Source organism: Anabrus simplex, chromosome 1 (genome assembly GCF_040414725.1).
Source record: "Anabrus simplex isolate iqAnaSimp1 chromosome 1, ASM4041472v1, whole genome shotgun sequence".
Lineage (NCBI taxonomy): Eukaryota > Metazoa > Arthropoda > Insecta > Orthoptera > Tettigoniidae > Anabrus > Anabrus simplex.
Window position 1 is genome coordinate 388663018 of NC_090265.1, and position 20878 is coordinate 388683895.

At 37.2% G+C, this 20878-nt stretch overlaps 1 protein-coding gene across 6 annotated transcripts in view; it reads right to left on the bottom strand.

The window, feature by feature from the left end:
• LOC136856824 (coiled-coil domain-containing protein 102A) overlaps window positions 1-20878 on the bottom strand; it is a 237678-nt gene that overhangs the window by 100333 nt on the left and 116467 nt on the right. For all 6 annotated transcript variants that reach the window (XR_010858467.2, XM_067134976.2, XM_067134977.2 and 3 more), the window contains one exon: window positions 6801-7007. Coding sequence is in view for 5 of the 6 variants with exons in the window: in XM_067134976.2 (XP_066991077.1) it covers window positions 6801-7007 (207 nt within the window). In the remaining variant the exon portion in view is untranslated. The remainder of the gene's footprint in view (window positions 1-6800; window positions 7008-20878) is intronic.

Below are 20878 nucleotides of genomic sequence, written 5' to 3' on the forward strand. Positions count from 1 at the left end.
TCCCTAATCTAACTATAACAGAATTCAATGTTGAACTTCTTCATCAGGCCATCCAGGAGCTCAACCACCAGCAGCAAGAAACGTCAGAATGCCTAGTCCGAGAGCAGCAAACCACAGTACATGGCAAATCACCTGGCAAAATAGATCACAAACCTCCAGTCATCTCTTTCAGCTGTCGACAACCAGCAAGCAGATCCCCTGACTATGAAACCAACCAGCAACCAGCTCCTCAGATTGGCATCAACTGGAGGTGCAAGCAGATGCCAGCCACATATTCCAAGGGTGAAAAGTGATGATAAGCGATAAATTGTTAAGGAATAAACCCTCACGCTGCTATATATGATCTACGTTTCAAGTGTTTTGACAGTACTTCAAAACTAATTTTTAAAAATTATAACCCTAAGTTTACATCAGCTAAAACATAAATGGAAGCATTGGTTGATTGATTGATTGATTGATTGATTGATTGATGACAAACTGATTTCTGAGGTATGCTTCTAAAAGAAGAATTTACTTGGTCCACCTTTCAATATAACATATAACACTTCATATTATGGATACATAATGGAAAAGCATTTTCTATTATTACACCATGGACATGTTTCGACACCTATTGGGTCATCCTCAGCTGGTTCACGGTCACACTGATCGAAGACATTCCATAAAATTACTGAAAACAAATGCTACCTAAAATAGATGACGTGTTGTGAGAAAATATACATTAAAATGTGGTCCTACAATATAAAAAACACTTGTGATATGTCTTAATACTAAACACATTTTCACATTATAAGTTACTGTGAATTATGAAGCGACAACCATGATATCCTCTGCTTTCAAGTTTAATGTTTTTAATATACACTGTTTTATTGCTGGAATGAATTTGAGGTTGCCCTACTGCATTCCTAGGACGTTACAAAATTGTACATGTTTTCTTATTGATGGACCGGTATTCAAGTTAAACTGAAGGAAACTCCTTGTTTTTTTTGTGGTGAAATATAATTTATTGGCTGGACTTACTGATATTCTATTTGGAGTTCCTACATCCTTACGTCACGTTGACGCTGGACCACCAGCGTCCAGCAATGACGTGACATGAAAGAACAAGAATGAAGCCTGCTCAGAATGGGCCGAACAATGCAGGAACTCCAAATAGAATATCAACACGTCAAGCCAATATATTATATTACATGTAATAACTCTCATTGTTGGTCCGTACTGAACTGCACGTTAAGTCGAAAATTGTCATGAATGTTTATAGATAACCACCTATTTAATACAGAGTAAAGGTCTTATATTAAAATTTATATATTGTCATAATAACTTTTAGGGACATGTTTCGTCCTTTATATGGGCATCATCAGCCTTTATCTCATACCTTTTAGTCGTTATATTTCCATATTTGGCATTTCACCATATAAGCTTTGTCCCGAACACGAGAAAAACAAAGAGTTTCCTTCAGTCAAACTTGAATACTGGGCCATTGATAATCTACAATTTTGCAACATCATAGGAATGCAATAGAGCAACCTCAAGTTCATTCAAGCAATAAAATAGTGTATATTAAAAACAAGCAATGAAAAACGTATAGATGCCTTTGAAATGTATCTGTCTCGCCGTCTCTTGCACATACCTTGGATATTGAAAATTTCAAATGTCAAGGTCCTTCATTGGATGGAAAAGCAAAAAGAACTTTTACTTATTATAAAACAAAGGAAAACCCAATACTTAGGGCATAAAACTTGGCCTAAATTTATGAAAGTATCGACACAATTTTTTACATTTTTGTGTTCGTGATGTAAAGTACTCTAAGCTAAAATAGGCCTAATTTAAACGCACGTAATGTGATATTTGGAGAGTTTGAAATCATAGCCCAAGTTTCATAATCAAAATATTAATAATGTGTAGAGGCATGATTTTTTCGCATTAACGATAAACGCGACAAAAAATATTTTGAAGCGATTTTGCGATATCTTTACGAATCATATGTTTCTGGTTAAGAAAATATGGATATTATGTTCGCAAATTAAAGCGAATTAAAGCGATAAGGTCATTTTAAAGCGAAATTCAATCATTTCGCGATAAGCGCGATATTACAGCAAAATCTGCAGTGAATAACGAACTTGATATTTTGTTCCAAGATTATGTATGAAAAGAAAAGGAAGAGCGAAGGAAGATGCATCATCAGGAAAGAAATATGTTATCATTAATATTCTGGAAAATCTCTTTAAGACATGGCATTAAAGAAAAGGGGTTGGCTCCAGGCTTCTTGCCAAACGAAATGTTTGGAATGTTGTTCTTGTGGTGGCTGGTAATCCCACCCCTGCCTGTCTCCTCACGGCATTGCGCAATCCTGGAATCCCTAATGACGCCTACAAGCAGCACAATCGACTGGTGTATTTCGGCTTTGTGGTCAGGTAAAATTAAGAAAGTGATCACAAACAGTAGCGAAGATGGATCGCTCTACAAGTGTTACAGTGCACAGCAGAGCTAAACAGTTTGCGAGTGAAGGTTTATACGTTTCGGAAAGAAATATTTTAATGTATAAATTTTGTAATGTTCGTATCGAGTGGGTGAAAAAACATACTGTCTGAAAACATTGTTTTAAAAATAAGGAACATCAGAATGTAAATTTAGCATCCAACAGTGAAACGGCAGGCAACAATAGAACTCCCATTAGATATGCAAAAGAAAGCTAAGAGTGAAAAAATAGAATTTATTCACGAGACAACAGCGATGCTACTCAAAGCCAACATCCTGCTGTAGAAGGAAGACGACCCTGCAGTCCGGAAATGGCTTCAAAACTATGTACCAGGTAGGCACAGTCTATCAAACCTCCACAATCAACGATCAGTGATGGTAATCAAACCTTTAATGATTAATTTTAGAATTTCATTGAAGCGAAATTAAAGCAATATGGCAATATCTATTTCGCGAAATAACGCAAAATCGTTCAAAAATTAATGCGAAAAAATCATGCCTCTAATAATGTGAAATCACCAAACTCGTAGTTTATCGCCGACCAGTGTAGCATGACGGTAAGCACTGCTTGCTTGTAACCCGGACTCTAGAGGTGTTGTGGGTTTAAATCTCCCCATCAGCTGTTCTCTAAGGGTTTTCCGTAGTTTTCCCTTTTCCCTCGAGGAACATGCTAGAACAGTACCTTCTTTAAAAAACCATGGCCGATTCCTTCCAAATCCTTTTCCAAACCCCCAATTGCAAGTGAAATTAATACCACGGTTCGTGATCGTATTTTGTGACTGATGGCCAAATTTCAGAGGTATTGTAACATTGTTCCTGTAGATATTTAAAGAAAATGCACTGAAAATTCAACCATTAATAATTTTATTCCCAGTAACCTGATTGCTATACCCTTTGAAACAATCATGATTGTTAATTTTTAAAGGTACATTCAGCTGCTGTGGTGCGAAGCGCGAGCAGATATAAAATACTCATGTGCTGGTCACGGACAATTTGTTGGCAGCCCAGCCGCCTGGGACTCCAGTAAGCGAAGTTACTGAGGGAGAAGAGTAGGAACTAAAAGAACTGCTCCCAAAGAACTGTTCATTTCAGGGACTGAACAGTTCTGACACTAGTCCTTCTGGTGAACTACTCTTACCCATCTCCACTGTAGAAGTTCGATGCTTTCTGTGTCCTGCTGAGTATTTCCTGCCTAACAGTGTTGTCTTTCGATATTGTGCTTCCGAGGTACTTGAAGTGGGAGGCTGATTCGATTTTTCCAGAAATATATTTGAGCTTGTTCCTTCCCTGTTGATGGTCATTTCCACTGTCTTTGTTTTGCTCATCTTCAGTCCAAAATTTTTGAATGTGTTGTTCCATTCATTAAGTTGCTTCTGAACTTCAGCTTCTGTCTCTCCCCATAAAGGCACATCATCAGCAAATACCAGGACGTTTGGTTCACTGTCCATTTTCTTGATAGATTTGATGACCTTGTCCATTACTATTACGAACAGGATTGGTGACAGAGCACTTCCTTGTTGGACACCTCTCTTTGTTTCAAACCATTTTGATCGTCCGTTGCCTATCTGGACACAGCTGTAGCACTTCCGGTATAGCATCTTGACTTTGTCAATTAAGTACTTTGGCACCTTTAGGTCTTCCAGACATTCCCATATCTTGTTTTGAGGAACAATATCATATTGATTAAAAATCAGAACACACGAAGACGGGACCTCGCTTCATTTTAAATGTCACGAATAAGGCCAATAAAACATGACAAATTATATAAGTTTTTAAAAAAATTGGACACATTCCAGTATTGTTGATCAGGACCCAAATGTTGCTGTGACCATAAATCTCAATAGGCCATGTGTTATTAATTGTTGCTAAACCGAGATGACAATTAAAAATTAAGCATTGTTGTAGGATGCTAAAGGGTTGTGTAAAAAATTCCATTAAAATTTGTTTGGTGTCACCCAGATAAATTAAACCAAGGTAAAAATAATATTTTGACATTGGGCAAGATCAATAGCAAGGCAATAGAAACATCCTGTTACTTAAATATGTGTAGTATAGTGGAAAGTATACATTCTATAGGAGATCTTTCGTTACTTCCTACTGTAATAGACATCAACAAAGATAATGTATGGTAAGAAATTCTTCATTGATATTTATTTTATTCCACCTTCAAATGATACTGTCAATCACACTGAGAACTGGGTACACTGTTTAATACCTAGGGGAGCATTAGCCTCTAAAGGAATATCAAAGACATTTAAAACTGTGAAGAACATCAATTTTAATAAACGCCAATTTGTCCAAAGTGGAACTGAAGATAACAACATAGTATTCAACAGTCTATCTGTAAGAGAGGATTTTCCTCATCACTTATTAGAACAGACGTAAAATACAAAACTCATCACAGCAAACTTAGTGTGCACTCCAATCTTAATTAAAATTGACCAATATTCAGCCAAATATCCAGCAGTCAGGCAGGAGGAGACAAGGTCAATCATCATACTAAATGTAAGTAATAACATGCAGTTTAATTTAAGTAACATAATTATTTACTCATTTTATAGCTGCCTCAGGGGATTAATGAGTGAATGTCCAATTCATGAGCCATAGTTCACAGATTCAACCCTGGCTGAGATAGTGTTAATTTTGAAGGGCGGTCAAAAATCTTGGCATTACATGTTGCTGGCAGGTTCAGGATCTCTGATGGCACACTCAGTGTTACCCGAAAAATTTGAATTAACTCAGCAATAGTATCTTGCCAGAAGAATTCTGCTTTGGTTACAATTGGAATGTTGAAATTGGTAGCCAGTCCATTCAGCTAGCACCATTTCAGGAGGGCTGAAATTTTGTAGCAGAGTTGTTGTTGTTGTTGTTATTAATTTTATAATTTGTTTCCAATTCAATTAAAATATTTTAGCTTTACTCAAAACAACTTAAATACAATCAATATATTGTAAATTATAGCTTCGTTAGTGGATCAGTGATAAAGAGTGCAAGCCTCCGAATCCCACGATAGCAGGTTCAAACTTGGCAGAGGTAGTCAGACCTTTGAAGAGTGTCAAAACTCCATTCAGCTCTCCATGTCGTATGATGTCAGCAACTGTAAGATTTGTGGAGACAAATTTAGTGTTTACCCCCACAAAATTAATTCAAATCCAGCCATAAATCATCCAACAGAGATCTGTTTCTCTGCCTCTGGTAAAGCATAGAACATGGAAATTGACACATAGACAGCTTAAATACCTTCAAATGAAAATGTTTGCACACAGTAACAGATTATAAAATTATTAGCATTATCATTTTATTCATCATCATCATCATCATCATCATCATCGGTTTGCCCTTCCAGCAAGCCGGGTAGGGTGTTTGAAAACGAGCGTCTTCCAAAGTTACCAATTCAAAAAGATTTCGTTGTCCACGACAGATTCCCAATTCCATCCTCTTCTCTCCACGTCTTCCCTCAGTTGGTCCATCCATCTTCTCCTTGGTATTCCAGCTGGTCTTCTACCTTTTATTCTCTTTTCCAAATAAGCACATAGTAACCTTGTGCTATTCATTCGTTTAACATGCCCAAACCATTTAAGTCTAGATGACATAAGTCTTTCCTCCATCGATTCATTTAGACCTAGGTTAGATCGGATCTCATCATTTTTCACGTGATCAAGTCGTGTCTTTTGGAGGGCAGTTCTAAGAAATATCATTTCACAGGCTTGAATCCTACTACAATCCTTTGATGTTAGTGTGCAGGTTTCCAGAGAATATGTAAAAATGGGAATGAAATATGACTTCTCATCCCATAGTAGGTGTCTAACAATACTGTAAAAGTTAGAGCCTTTGGTTACTCTGTTTGTTATTTCTATCTCAGCTCTATTATTACTAGCCATTATGCTTCCTAAATAACTGCTTCAACTTGGTGCTCCTGTAATTTTATGTTGCATTCTGTATTGTCTGCTGATTTTCAATGCTACTGTTTTTGATGAGTTATCATTTTATTATTATTAAATTATAAATTAAATTAAATAAATTAAATTAAATACTTATGTGAACACATGAAACAGGCAAGGATTTATTCTGTAGTCCATAGAATAGTTTTAGGCTCTCAACCGGTCCTCGAACTGATAAAAGGTTGAGAAATGCTGCCCTAATAAAAACAAATTGTAATTATTCCAATCTGCTAATTGCATACTTTACAAATCTTGGGGGTAGATGTTCTTCAGTTTCACTGGGAGTAAATTTTCTTCAATTTCACTGGGGGTAGATTTTCGCCAATTTTACTCATTCCTCTCAAACTAAACAGTATACTAAAAATTACACACACTTACTTTATTTTTTTCAGCTAATTCCTGCTGCATTTGTCTCATATCGGTATCTGATGTTGATAGCGGTCTGCCTTTCCTTTCGAGTCTTTCCTGCAGGTCTCTCACTTCAGCTCGAAGTTTTTTGTTGTCACGTTCTAGAGCTAATTTTTCTGTCTCAAGTCGTTCCCGCTTTCCCCACTCTGCCGCATTTTCTGCTTGTAAGCGTTCCAGCTACAAGAAATAACAAATAAAATTACAGATTAAAACACTAAGTTCCTTACAAATAAAGTAGAAACTGCTTAGTAAGACTATTTTGTTTCATAACAAGTATCAAGGCACAGAGGGCCCAATGAAAGAAGTACACTCCTTCAAAATAACATATATATAAATCAGAGCATTCAAAAAAATTTACACAAATATAAGAAATCAATTTGGAAATAAACCACAAAAAGAAGCTATATGAACATTTTGTTTGTCAGTAGTGCAATGAAGTATATTAAATGACTGCTCTTTGTCACAGCATGAATTCTACAAGAAAGGTCTATTCCAACTCAAGGCAATCATGCATAACCAAGTGTAGCATAAAAGAAAGGTAAATGAGTTTAAAAATAAGTATTTCACATGAAACTGCAATGAAAGAGTAAAGCAAGAGGCAAAACCTGATGTGAATAATACCACACTGTAACAGATTGACAACAATAAGGGCATATTAATTTGTAAAGACAAATCTGAGAGAAAATTTCAATTCAAGGCAATCATGCATAAAGAAATATGCCCCAGAAGAAGGTAAAGAAGTGAAGGATAATATTTCACATAAACTGCATAGACAGTGGAAGCAAGAGACAGAACCGGAAGTTAGCAGTCTAACACCAAACCATGACAGAAAAATAGTAATGCCATATCTCTTTGTAAGAAGAAATCCATCAATTCTGTCTATACTTTCAAGATACTAACCTATTCCTTCAACTGACATCCTGCTGGCCTTTTCATTACCATTCAAAGAGTTATTTCAGTTCAAGCATGTTTACTTGGATATATCAACCCTCAACCGCGCCAAAATTTCAAATGTTCATTTCAAAAGATTCCCGCCACTGTATGAATGTGAACACACACGTACCTTCTGGCGGGAAGCCAGTTGCACTGTACAATCAATCAATCACTACTGATCTGCATTTAGGGCAGTCGCCCAGGTGGCAGATTCCCTATCTGTTGTTTTCCTAGCCTTTTCTTAAATGACTGCAAAGAAATTGGAAATTTGGAATATTTGCCCCAATTTGTCCTCTTGAATTCCAACTTTATCTTCATATTGTGATCTTTCCTACTTTTAAAGACACCATCCAAACTTATTCGTCCACTGATGTTCTCCCACGCCATCTCTCCACTGACAGCTCGGAACATACCACTTAGATCAGATCAAAAATTAGATACCACTTAGTCGAGCAGCTCGTCTCCTTTCTCCCAAGTCTTCCCGGCTCAAACTTTGCAACATTTTTGTAACGCTACTGTTTTGTTAGTGGCGTTAAGTTCTTTCATACAGTACTCACGATGTTAGGCATAGAATATCACTAGTGGTCTCGTAGACCGCACATCTGTGGTAGCGTGATTGTTTCTATCCCTTCTCAGAATGAATACTAGACAAGGTCTTTCGCATAAGGTCAGAGTTATTGATGAAAACTTTGATGACACAGAGCTTCAGAGGATGGAAGGTGATGATAGTGAAGTTGACTATGGAGATGAACAAGATTACGACCTTGAGAGTGATCATACATCTGGTTCGGAATTATCACCTGACGAATGTGAGGAAGTGTCGTGTTCTAGCAGCAAACCTGTGAACCTGAAGAATAACTATGGTAAGAATAATTATAAGTGATCCTCAGAAACATTCACAAGTCGTTCCAGAACAAGACAACATAATATTGTAGTACGTCTCCCTAGGTTACACCCTCCCGCTCGAACAGCTCCTAAAGAAATCCTTGCAAGTGTGGAATTTTTTAATAACTGATACTATGCTGCAAGGCATTGTTACATGGACAAATGTGAAAATCCGGACGGAAAGAATACAGTATAAAAACCAACTGTCTTGAGATATGGCTGATGTTGATATCACTAAAATGAAAGCTGTTATTGGGTTGCTACTGTATCCTGCCATATTCAAATCTAATCACGAGGATATCCGATCTCTGATTGCTACTGATGTACAGGACGTGATTTACTTCGGTGTGTTATGAACTGTAACAGATTTTCATTACTCCAGTTTTTTCTGCGTTTTGACAACCCGCAGAGCGAGTAACCGAACAGAGCGAAAAGAACTAGATCCCGCTGCTCCCATTTCACAGATGTTTGATCAGTTTGTTCAAAACTGTCAGAATGTTTACACCATTGGGACTGCTGCTTGTGTGGATGAGATGCTTGTAGCTTTTCGTGGCCGCTGCAAGTTCAAAGTTTTCATGCCCAACAAACCAAGTAAGTATGGACTAAAAATCATGTGCCTTACCGATGCTCGCAACAACTACTTTCTCAATGGGTACATATATGTTGGGAAAGATTCAGATGGAACTACTCTCTCCCCCAAAGAAAAGAAGCTAGCAAAGCCAACTCAAGCAGTGCTGCGCCTTTCTTCTCCTATACAAGGAACAAATAGAAACGTCACAGCTGACAATTGGTTCAGTTCAATTGAAATGATGATGGCACTGAAGGACACAGGGCTAACATACATACGGACCTTGAAAAAAAATAAGCGTGAAATACCTAACGAGTTCCTGCCCAATAGATTGTGAAAAGAAGGTACCTCACTTTTCGGTTTCACAAAAGATGCAACAATAGTGTCCTTTGTTCCAAAAAAGAGCAAGGCCGTAGTACTAATTTCATCAATGCATCATGATAAGTCGATCGATGACGAAACAGGCAAACCATCGATGATTTCCTACTACAATGGTACGAAGGGGGGAGTAGACTCACTTGATGAGAAATGTGCTATCTACCCAACAAGTTGCAGAACTAGAAGGTGGCCAATGGCGATTTTCTTTCAAATTCTGGACATAAGTTTTGTAAATGCCTTCATTCTGTTCAGCTCCTATAAAGACAATCCTGTAATTAAAAGGTTTGATTTTATGAAGACTTTGGCGGGACAGCTCATGGAAGTACATATGCAGCGCAGGATGAAAAATCCTCACGTTAGCCAGGAAGTCGGAGAGTGCATAAGAAGAGTTCTAGGAATTTGTGACGATCTCATCATGGCGAAAGAGGAAAAGCTTGAAAAACGAAAACATGTTACACTTGTGACCCATGGAAGAAGAGAAAAACAGCGTACCGCTGTCAAATGTGCAAACAGCCGGTGTGCTTGGAGTGCACAAAGAAAGTGTGTAAAATATGCATGGAAGATGTGTGATAACCTTGAGAAAACAAAAGTTGACAGTAAACTTCGAAACTGTAAGAGTGCCACGAATGGCTTGAGCATTCATTTATTGCCTGTTGAAAGTAGTGTCTTAAACATTTCTATTTTTTGCTTTAAACATATCCTAATTCAGTTTTTATTTCATTTAATAATTAAATGGATAGTACTCCACTAATTTCATTCCATGACAAACATTACTACTTATTGAATTTTGATGGATACGTCTATATGCACACTCGTGTATTTCCAACTAGTAGTTGCTGCGGCATTAAGCATTTTTTAATTTTATAATTAAAATATTCCATATATTGCATCTCTGCTTCTTAAATCAAGCAAAGGAGTATAACATAACATCACTATGGTTATTTTACATCCATTGTTTTATTATTGTGCCAACAACAATATTAAATACAACAGCGGTATCTGAGACCGCACATCTGTGTTGATGGCTCATATTACGCACATCTGTGGTTGAGGGTTAATAGTACACTCAAGTTCATAAAAACCAGAACACCTTGAAAGACTAGAGATACGAAGTTCATATTCACAGGACATGTGCATTAGTATGTTCTGAACAAATGATTAGCATTTGAACCATGTCAGCCCTCAGGTTCAAGGTTCACATCGATATCACGGCGCACCACCACCAACTGGTAAAATGTGCCTGCGGCTCTCACTGTCACTATAAACCAAAGGTACTGGATCAGTGTGACTTGAGCAGACATATGTGAGAACCCTACCATCAACTGAGTTTGAAGGAAGGTGCATTATTGGCATAAGAGAATGTGATGCATCCATCCGGGAAATTGCTGTTCGTGTGGGACGAAGTGTGTCGGCAGTGCAACGGGTGTGTACAGAATGGTTCACAGAAGGCCACAGAACACAACGAGAAGGGTCTGGTTGCACCACCCACACCAGCCCCCAAGAAGATCAACATATCATCCGAATGGCATTGCAGGACAGATCTGCGTCCTCCTCGCCTCTGGCGCAACAGTGGAACAGTGTAACACATCGTACACTACCAGAACAGACAGTCCGTTGCCGTTCATTACTTATGGTCTGGGTTACCGGCACGTCGTCCACTTCTCCACCTACCTTTGACTAATGTGCATAAATAGGCTAGACTGCAATGGTGTATGGAATTACATCCCTGGGGACAGGAATGGCAGCAGATAGTGTTTTTGGACGAACGGATGAATCCAGGTTCTGTATGTTTGAAAATGATGGCCATATTTTGGTTTGCCGCAGACAGGGGGAGAGGCATCACACTGACTGCATTCGCACAAGACATACAGCACCAGCTCAAGGCCTTATGGTGTGGGGCACTATTGGGTACAACCACAAATCATAGTTGGTGCATGTACAGGGCACTGTGACCAGTTTGACCTATGTGAATGACATCCTGCGACCCGTAGCCATACCCTTTCTGCAAGACATCCCAGATGCCATAGTTCAGCAGGACAATGCACAACCACACGTTGCTCCACGAACACGTGCCTTCTTGTTGTCAAAGGATGTCGGACTGTTGCCCTGACTCGCCCGATCACCAGACTTGTTGCCAATCGAAAATGTATGGGATATGGTGAAACGACGGGTTATGGTGCTGTGACCCAATGCCAACCATAACTGTGGAACCAGGTGAATGCAGGACGGATGGCTATACTGCAGGATGCAATTCGCGCCTTATATGCGTCAATGCTATCACGCATGGAACAAGTTATCAGTGCCCGTGATACTGACTTGACATTATTTTCTTAATATTAGATTACATGTTCTGTTCTCCCACCTGTTTAAAATTCCCAATCACTTTATAAACTTTCTTAGCAGCAACTGTACATATATCTAAATTACTGCCTGGAGTTAAACATTATATTTAAAAACAATGATCCTGTTTCCATAATGAACTTAAAAGCTACATAAAATTAATCCCCTTCTGACAGTTTGTTAGGGTTATCTAGAACAGGTCTTCTGTATATGGGTACCTTGATGTGTCCATTCTCCCAGCCTGTACATCATATGTATTACAGATACAGTGCGGCCAAGTCAGTTCAATTTATGAAGTGGACGCACGAGGAGTTGTGTTTGATTTGCCATATTCCTTCCAAGCATTGTATTGTAAACATGTTTTAATAGTTGTAGTTTACAGAGTAGGTGAAAATGCTGGGTTGTTGTGCATTCAGCTGTACCAACAGGGTAGAGAAAGGATTTATCATGTTATCATGAAGGTATTGTGCTAAACAACTACTGTAGTATGTCAGCAGCAGGTGGTGGTGGTGGTGGTGGTGGTGGTGGTGGCGCAGTGGTGGTGGTGGTGGTGGTGGTGGTGGTGGTGATTGTTTTAAGAGGTAGGCAACCATCCTCCATTTAACACTAATCACAGAGAAAAAATGGAAGGGATCTGACACTTCAAACAATGAAGATATCGGCCAAAGAAAGACAAGGGCACGAAGGGCATGAAAATGAAAGACTCCCTAGGCCTCGATACCTAATACCGTCACTATGGACAATTACTATACATCTGTTCCACTTGCCAATGACCTTTTTACTCACCACAGAATGACAATAGTTGGCACAGTAAGAAAAAACAAACCTCAATTGCCACCAGACTTTTTGAATGTCAAGAACAGACCCGCTGGAAGTAGCATGTTTGCATTCGGCAAAGAACCTACTAGTACGCTATTAGTTTCATACGTTCCCAAGAAAGAGAAAAATGTTCTTATGCTGTCCACTTTACATAATGATGACACCATCGACCCAGAGACCAGAGATGTCAACAAGCCTGAGGTCATTACATTTTACAACTTTACGAAAGGAGGAGTTGATGTTATTGACAGGAAGAAAAAAAGACTACAGCATGAAGAGGGTAAACAACAGATGGCCTTTAGCAGTCGTCTGTGGTCTTTTGGATCTGGCTACTGTCAATACCCAGATTATTTATTTCTATAATACAAGAGATTCAATTCCACGACAAAAATACATCACAAATCATGCCCTGGAAATCGTAAAGCCACATCTGTTGAAACGTGCTTCAGTCGATGTTCTGTCAATTGGTCTCAGAAATTCCATCAAAAATATCCTTGGACAAGAACTTCCCGTCAGAAATGCGACACCAGCAGCCCCAGGTGATTATTGCTAAAAGTTTTCACTTCTCCATTTTTACAAAAATCTAATTGAACACTTTGTAAAACTTGTTTATAATCGTCACCAAAAAAAAAACTAGGGCATTTACTGTATATGTTTTCAGACGTTCCTGGGCGGAAACCAAGATGTGCCTACTGCTCGGTCCGAAAAAACCGATTTACGCTAGCTCGTAGTGATTCGTGCAGACGCTCAATATGCAAAGAGCACACTGGACTAACAAAAGTAGTATGCAGTGAATGTTTTTCGCAAGAAGTTGAAAGAAATGAGTGAACAGGACAATGATAGAAAATAACGAGGTTTACAATTGTGATAAAATTTGTTTTGTGCTGTAATATGTATTTGTAATGCCAAGGATTTTTGTTCCTTTTCACAATATTTAGTAATAGTAATGTATATTCATATAAAGGGCTAACATAAAACCAGTCTGATAAAACAAAATTATAATTACCTTCTAAAAGAACGAAAACAGTGTACGAATAAAAACTTTAGTAGCAAATATTCAAGTAATAAACAATTGTGGATATATACTAAATAACCAAATACTAGTATAATTTATTCAAACTGCCGAGAAGAGCCCATATAAGAACTAAAATCATATACCAAACTGATGTTAGGGAGCGCCTATACACGCTACCTCTCGCGTAAGTGAGGACAACGCTACCGATGGCGGGTTAATTGCTGTGAATCATCCGTACCATCACCTCACCAGCTCATGATTAAAAAAGACAGATGTCCGAGAGATTTCTTTCTATTCAACATTATCTGGCATCGAATAACTTGTGAGTTAGCGCTGTCATCTACTGTAAGTAAAATATTTTCTCATATAACTTACGTATATACTGAGCCCATACACAATGTGTTCACAATAATTAGTGCAACATAAATGATATGAGAGATGAAATAATGAATAAATTGTACCAAGAGAACAAGTGTCCAGTGCAGTGAAACAATACGGTGGACCCAAAGGGCCCTAGCAACTTTTGAAAGGAGGGGACAATAGGACAGTTGACGAGCTGACAATCAGGTTGTAAATCAGCCAGCTGGTGACTGAGCCATCGTTATGTAGAAGAGGAACATGTTGACTGAAGAATATACAGGCCCAATAAACCAGTGAGACAATGTCCTAATATCCGGCAGCTGGAGAAGGCAGCCAGGCCCCTCAAAACACGTGGCGAATATTGCAAAAGGTTCACAAAAAGTCATAAAAAGTAAACATCAGAGTTGTGATATTATGAACCATAAATATGAGGCAGGCAAAACAGAAGGCAAATTACAAAGGGTTTTGAATGGAGATTTCTAATTTGTATGAATAATATAGGAAGTTTCAGAGGCAAAATGGGAGTCAAAGACATGAATTCTGATATCCAATCAAGATGAGCGTCAATGTGAACTTTCCGTGGGGATTAGTGTAGAGCCTGAAGTTGAGGCAGGTGAAATTCAGAAAACAGTGTGACAATGAATTTTCTGCCGTGGTATAAAATGGTGTCAAAATAGATGTATGCACCATGCGAGATGGAATTTATGCAAAGCAAACTGTGATTCAGGAGTTCACAGTGGGCCAAACTTGGAGATGTAGAGCATGATCACGAAGGCAGTGGAAGAAAAGAACATTGAAATGCAAAGTGGATTGTTTGAAAAAACAAGGTAAAATATATATATTATTTAAAAAACTAATTGCAAAGATTGAATGCTTGACGCAGACATCATCTGCAGAGGATCGCAACGAAGTTTGCTAAATATACGGATAAGATAGTCTGCAAGTAACTGTTGAAAAAGGAAAATATAGCAGGATATTACATATTTATTACAAAAAGAACAGTGGTACAATTTAAAATAAGAAGAGAAAGACTTAGCAGGCAAGGCAAGTGGTCAGACAAGGGCCAGAATACTGATTGCTGATGAAGCAAAAGATTGCCGAGTAAATACAAGAAGAGAATTTCAAGAAGAAAGAAGACTAACGCCGAAAGAAAGTCAGAAAAACTAAATATAATCTGAATTCTCTATCGATTTAAAGCAGAACTGATATTTGAGCAGTAGCGAACTTCATATAATGTAGTTGAAAGCAGTCATATTTATAATCAGACATATAAGAAAAACACTAATAGACTGTTGAATTATTGAAGACGTCGATATGAACTCATACATATCATATTTATATTCTATTCAGCCTAGCGCAAGAATGAAATCCGTCATTATGTGCTGCTAGATCTGCAGTGGACCGACTTGGGGATGAGTGTGCAACGGACCATCCAACCAACCTGATGTAGAACGGGAGACCAGCCGATCTATGGACTCCAGCCGGCCAAGTGCAGCAGCTGTAGCCTGGATGGCTACAAATTTGTCATAAACCCGAGAATGACAAGCTTTCTATAACATAGTTCTTAATTAAATTAATATAGGATTTTGTGAGCAGATTATTACATAAAATTGTGTGTATATGATATAAATGGGATTAGTGAAGTGTACTGTCAACATCGAGTTCTCAAAGTTAAGATATGTTAGGATCGATATACCTCAAATGGAAGAAGTGATAGTGTGTATTGAACGTGATGTGTTAGCTGTGGAGAATTCATTACTGATAGCAGAAATAAGTAGGTTTACTACAGAATAATGACAGTATATGTTGAGAAATGGATATTGTAGAAGGGTCAAGTAATCTAATGTGTCATTGGTTTTCATGATACCATGATATAGAAGAGACGTGCCGCAAATATAAGTTATTCTTAGTCAAGGCAGAAACGGAAAAGAGTAATACAATATACTAGGAGGTTAGATGTCATCGTGGGAAATGAGATGTGATCCAGTGAAGTGAAGATGTTTTCAATGGAAGAGAATACGTCGTGGGAAATGTGTTTACAAGTAAAGGCTATGAGATATAAGCGAAATGGCTATTTTATGAAGATGTTATCAATGAAATAAATGATATGCAGGTTATAATGAAGAAAATAATAAATTGTCGAGAAGAATTTATATGAATAAGGTACAGAAGTGATAGAATGAACATGAAGAATAGATTTAATAAAGTCTGGATAGTACATAAGAAGCATTGACATGGTAAGACATCTCATCGTGGGAGTAGAGTAAAATAATGAAGGCACAGCCAACCGACACAGGTAAACATCAAGTCAAATAGTTCTCACTATATCCATATCTTGGAAAAAATATATAAAAAGGTTAGAAATACCCTCAATAATTATCCCATGTTGATATTGCACAAGGTAATAGATGGAGATTAATGCTGTAATGATAAATTTTCTGGCGAGATAGAGTTTTGTACACAGGAAGTGTTATATCTGATTGAGTAGAGGCCTAGTTGTTTATTTACATGCATGCCTACAGCTAATCAGTTGTACTTGTATATCTTCTGGAAATCATTTAATGTGAAAAAATTAGATTAATTGATGAGTTAAAGTGCAGGATCATCTAAATAAGCCAGACATCAATAGGAGAGGGATGGTCATACTTTTTTTATTTTCTTGTTATGTGGAGAATAGTGTTTGAGATTTAAATTCAAACAGCCATTTTCAGTATGTGTAAACGATTTCTGCTGAATGATGCGAGAGTGAAATTGTGTCATTTACGTTTGCATGAAAGGGTTGACATTATGTTTTACAAGTTTTGTGCACATTAGTGCTTTTTGTGTGTTTGATTTACCATGTAAAAATTTGTGTGTACATGCTTATTTAAATCCACACATTTGGGATTATATTTTGATTTTATACAAATGTTTTATTAGTTAAGGTAGCATGGACCCACTCAGAATTTAACTAGATAAATAATCATTTGTAATATCTGAAACCATTACTTTTCAGTTTTGACTCAGTTATTTTACAACTGTTAGGCTCTTCAGTCTACCGAAACTAATTTTGAGTAACAAATTTATAAACTACCTGCAAACATAGAGTAACAGTATTATACCTGAAAAAAAAAAAACTTAATTCAAACAGAAAAATGTTTCGTTGTTAAAAGAACATCATTTATCACATTCAAATATTTAAAAAAAGTATAAATATTTATTTCTGTTTAGAAAAGTATAAACATTTATGTTTACTTATGAACTTGAAAATATGGAACTTATCTTAACCTCTTGCACTCCTATGTCAAGTGGGGCTCGACACTAAAATATCAGACTTGCACTCCGACGTAGAGTCCCACTTGGCATAACAATAGCTTGTACTTTCAGCATTCATATGACAATTGTGCTGTGTTCCAATATTGTAGAGCTATCTAACAGTCTTTGAGAGAACGCCTTTCCTTATTTACTATAGTTTGTGGGAATCGTAATGGCTTTGTAACCTCTGTTATTCTTGAATGTTTATGAAAGTTTACTGATGATAAAAACTGAATATAAACATGGCTTTGCTTTATCTTCGCTCACAGAAGTTCATATTTTAAAACAGTTAGTGGACAACGGTAGTGACAATGATGAAGCAACAATTGACTTGGATGATTTAACAGTGAATAATATAACAAAGTGAACAGAGTGATGGTGAAAATGAAACTGGAGGTGGTGATGCTCCTCCAAATCCATGGCACGAGTGGAGAGCTGGCGATCCTGATTTACCTGCGTTCCAGAGTTACAGACTATGAATCTCATTATTGAATCCATATTGATGGTTGAACTTCTTACAAAATTGTACAAAACTATTTTAATCCTCCTTACTTTCTAAAGTTTTCTAACTTTCATCATGCTTTTTTTTTTTTTCAACTAACATTTCATTTTGTGTGTTTCCTATGTTTTTAATGCAACATACATGTCTTACTGAGGATGACCCAATGCCAGGTCAAAAACATGTCTATTTATGTGTGAACTTTAGTCTTAATTGGACGTAAAACATATATAGTATTGACTAGGAGGATTAAAATAGTTTTGTACAATTTTGTAAGAAATTATCTGCGTTCTTATTCAACCAAACAATTTGTGGGTATAAAACATCACGTTGAAAGAATCCTTCAACACTGTAACTGTAAATATACTTCACGTAACATAATTATATTTGTGTTAGATTGTTTTGCAGTGCTCACTTCCTACAGCTGTTCATAGTGCAGAAATACATTAGGAGTGGAGCAGGAAGCATATGCTAAGGGTAATGAAGTTCAAAAGGTTAATGAAGTCCAGCATTTTCTGCTGGAGTGGAGAGGAAACATGACTTCATTATGGTAAGTTCCAGATTTTGAAGTTCATAAGTATTTAAACAGAAATAAACAAATGTTTATACTTTTCTAAACAGAAATAAACATAAATGTTTATACTTTTCTAAATATTTGAGTGTGATTTGATAAAATCTGATGTTCTTATACAGATGAAATATGTCATATTTTAATTAAGGTTTTTTTCTTCAAGTACTTACTGTATAATACTGTTACCATATGTTTTCTTGCAAGTAATTTATTAATTTATTACTCAAAATTAGTTTCAGCAGACTGAAGAACCTAACAGTTTAAAAAAAATCAGTCATTTTTCTCGTACACATGTATGGAAGTTGTGTTAGGATCCCACTACGATATTCAGCATGAAAAAGGGTTACTCATCTTTAACAAAGTGATATAACAGTAGAGCAAATTTGGTTGTCAAATGGTAATGTGCAAAATTATTAATTTAATGTGCAAAATTATTAATTTTTATTTCATGTAAGTTTGTTATTTTGAATAAATTATTTTTAATCAACTGTGGCTCAAAATTTATAGGCTAGCTTCACCCTGTTTTCCTTGTCTGTCTGTTGAAGTACAGTATATGTTCCCCAAAATCTAGGCCACTGTCAAATTAATACATTCGAAAGGTAGAGTGTGAACTGCACATGCCTGAGGTCGCGAGTTTAGCTGGAGCAATACCAGATTTTGGTACGTGTAAGGGGACAATACAGTGTGTACTTTATGTAGCCTACAGCAGAATCAGTTCTAAGCTCATGCAATCTGTGTAAACAACATGCTGTCAACCTAATAGAGAACTTGGATGTTATTGAATGTGTCTGGTAGGGGTCACAATTTTCTTGTTTTGTCAAGTAACAAATATGTAATAGAAATTCTAATTATGAAATTCAGTGTTTCTTTTTAATTAATTGATTTTTTCTCCACTTTCTTTGCTTCTAAACTTGAAGTGATACAATCAGCTGTTGGAATGGTTGGGAGGAATATGGCAGCCACAACAGACTTGGTCACACTGTATTAATATAGTGACTGTAGTATTAGTCGAGGTATAATAACAAATAGTTTTGTATAGCCATTGTTGTAGGTTGATGGTCAATGCCATAGTGTACTATCACAGTAGCATTAATTTTTGCCTCTGAAGCATCTTGATATTAAACATTCTCAGTAATGAGTATCAATAGGGACCGTGCGCGCACGAGATTTTTAGTAGCTACCGCCCCTAACAGGAACAGCTGCAGTCGTTTGATGGGGCACTCACGAGACCATTGAGAGTGCAGTTCATTACAACCAGGGCAGTAACCTTTGACTTGTGTTTGTAAAATAAAGAGGTAAAGCGACAATAATGGCTTCGACTGTAGCAGCGACCGCTATAATTTATGTAGGGTTTCAGAGTGTGCAACACTCAGATTATTTCCGGGAATCCACGCTAAAGAAAAGTGAAGATTTAAATAGCAGTAACCATGTCTTTGGCTTGAAGAAAAGGTTAGGGCAAGAAATATACGGCAAGTGTCTAAGGGAAACGAGTATTAATCAGTCACCATACAACGTTGAAATTAAGGTATTTACTATATTTTATTCCTATGTCGGGAAATTGTTAATTAATTATTTATTCACAATAACTTGAGTTATAAATTATTGAATCATTGCGCGGAGCCACTGCATACATTGAGTCCTGTAGGAGTTGTAATCATGAATTTAGAGTCGTAGAGTCGGATGCCTTTCCTGAAACACAATTCTTTCAACTGAAAATCGCACTTCAGTGACACTGGGGTTCAAACCACGGTCACTAAATTCAGAGGCTAGCAGCTAAGCTAACATAGGAAAAGCAAGCCAATTTTTCTCAGTTATTCTACTACCTATGTTATAAAGGAGGTAGCGAGCGGCTTGCTTCAAGTTCCGGCGACTGTGGTTCAAATACCGACAGATTTTCATTTTATAAATAATGAGTGAGGAAGGACAACCGACCCGCAATTCATGGCGACAACTTCTTCTTGAGTGTACTTCCCCTGCGCAGGCGGGCTAAGCTGTGAATGATGATGAGATAGTTCAAAGATTATAATAAAAATATTTAATTCCTAAACGTGATGCGATAAATAATTCCTCATTATAAGTATTTTTATTTATTTTCACATTGACAGTAACAGGAACATTGTTGACGGTGATTGTGGATGCAAAGCAGGTCAGTCGAAACGCTGCAAGGACATTGCTGCTTTGTGTTCCTTTATTAACTCCGAGAGGGACTCCTCCAAAACAACCATAGTGCGGCAACGGAAAAAATTAACCTAAGTGTGCTCGTAAGGATCTATATTCGAAAGGATAGAAGATAGCAGAACTGTTGAAACCATACGTCCACGTTGCTGAACGAACAGAATCAACCACTTTCAATAAAACTTGTTTGTACCAACGTGTAAAAACATAT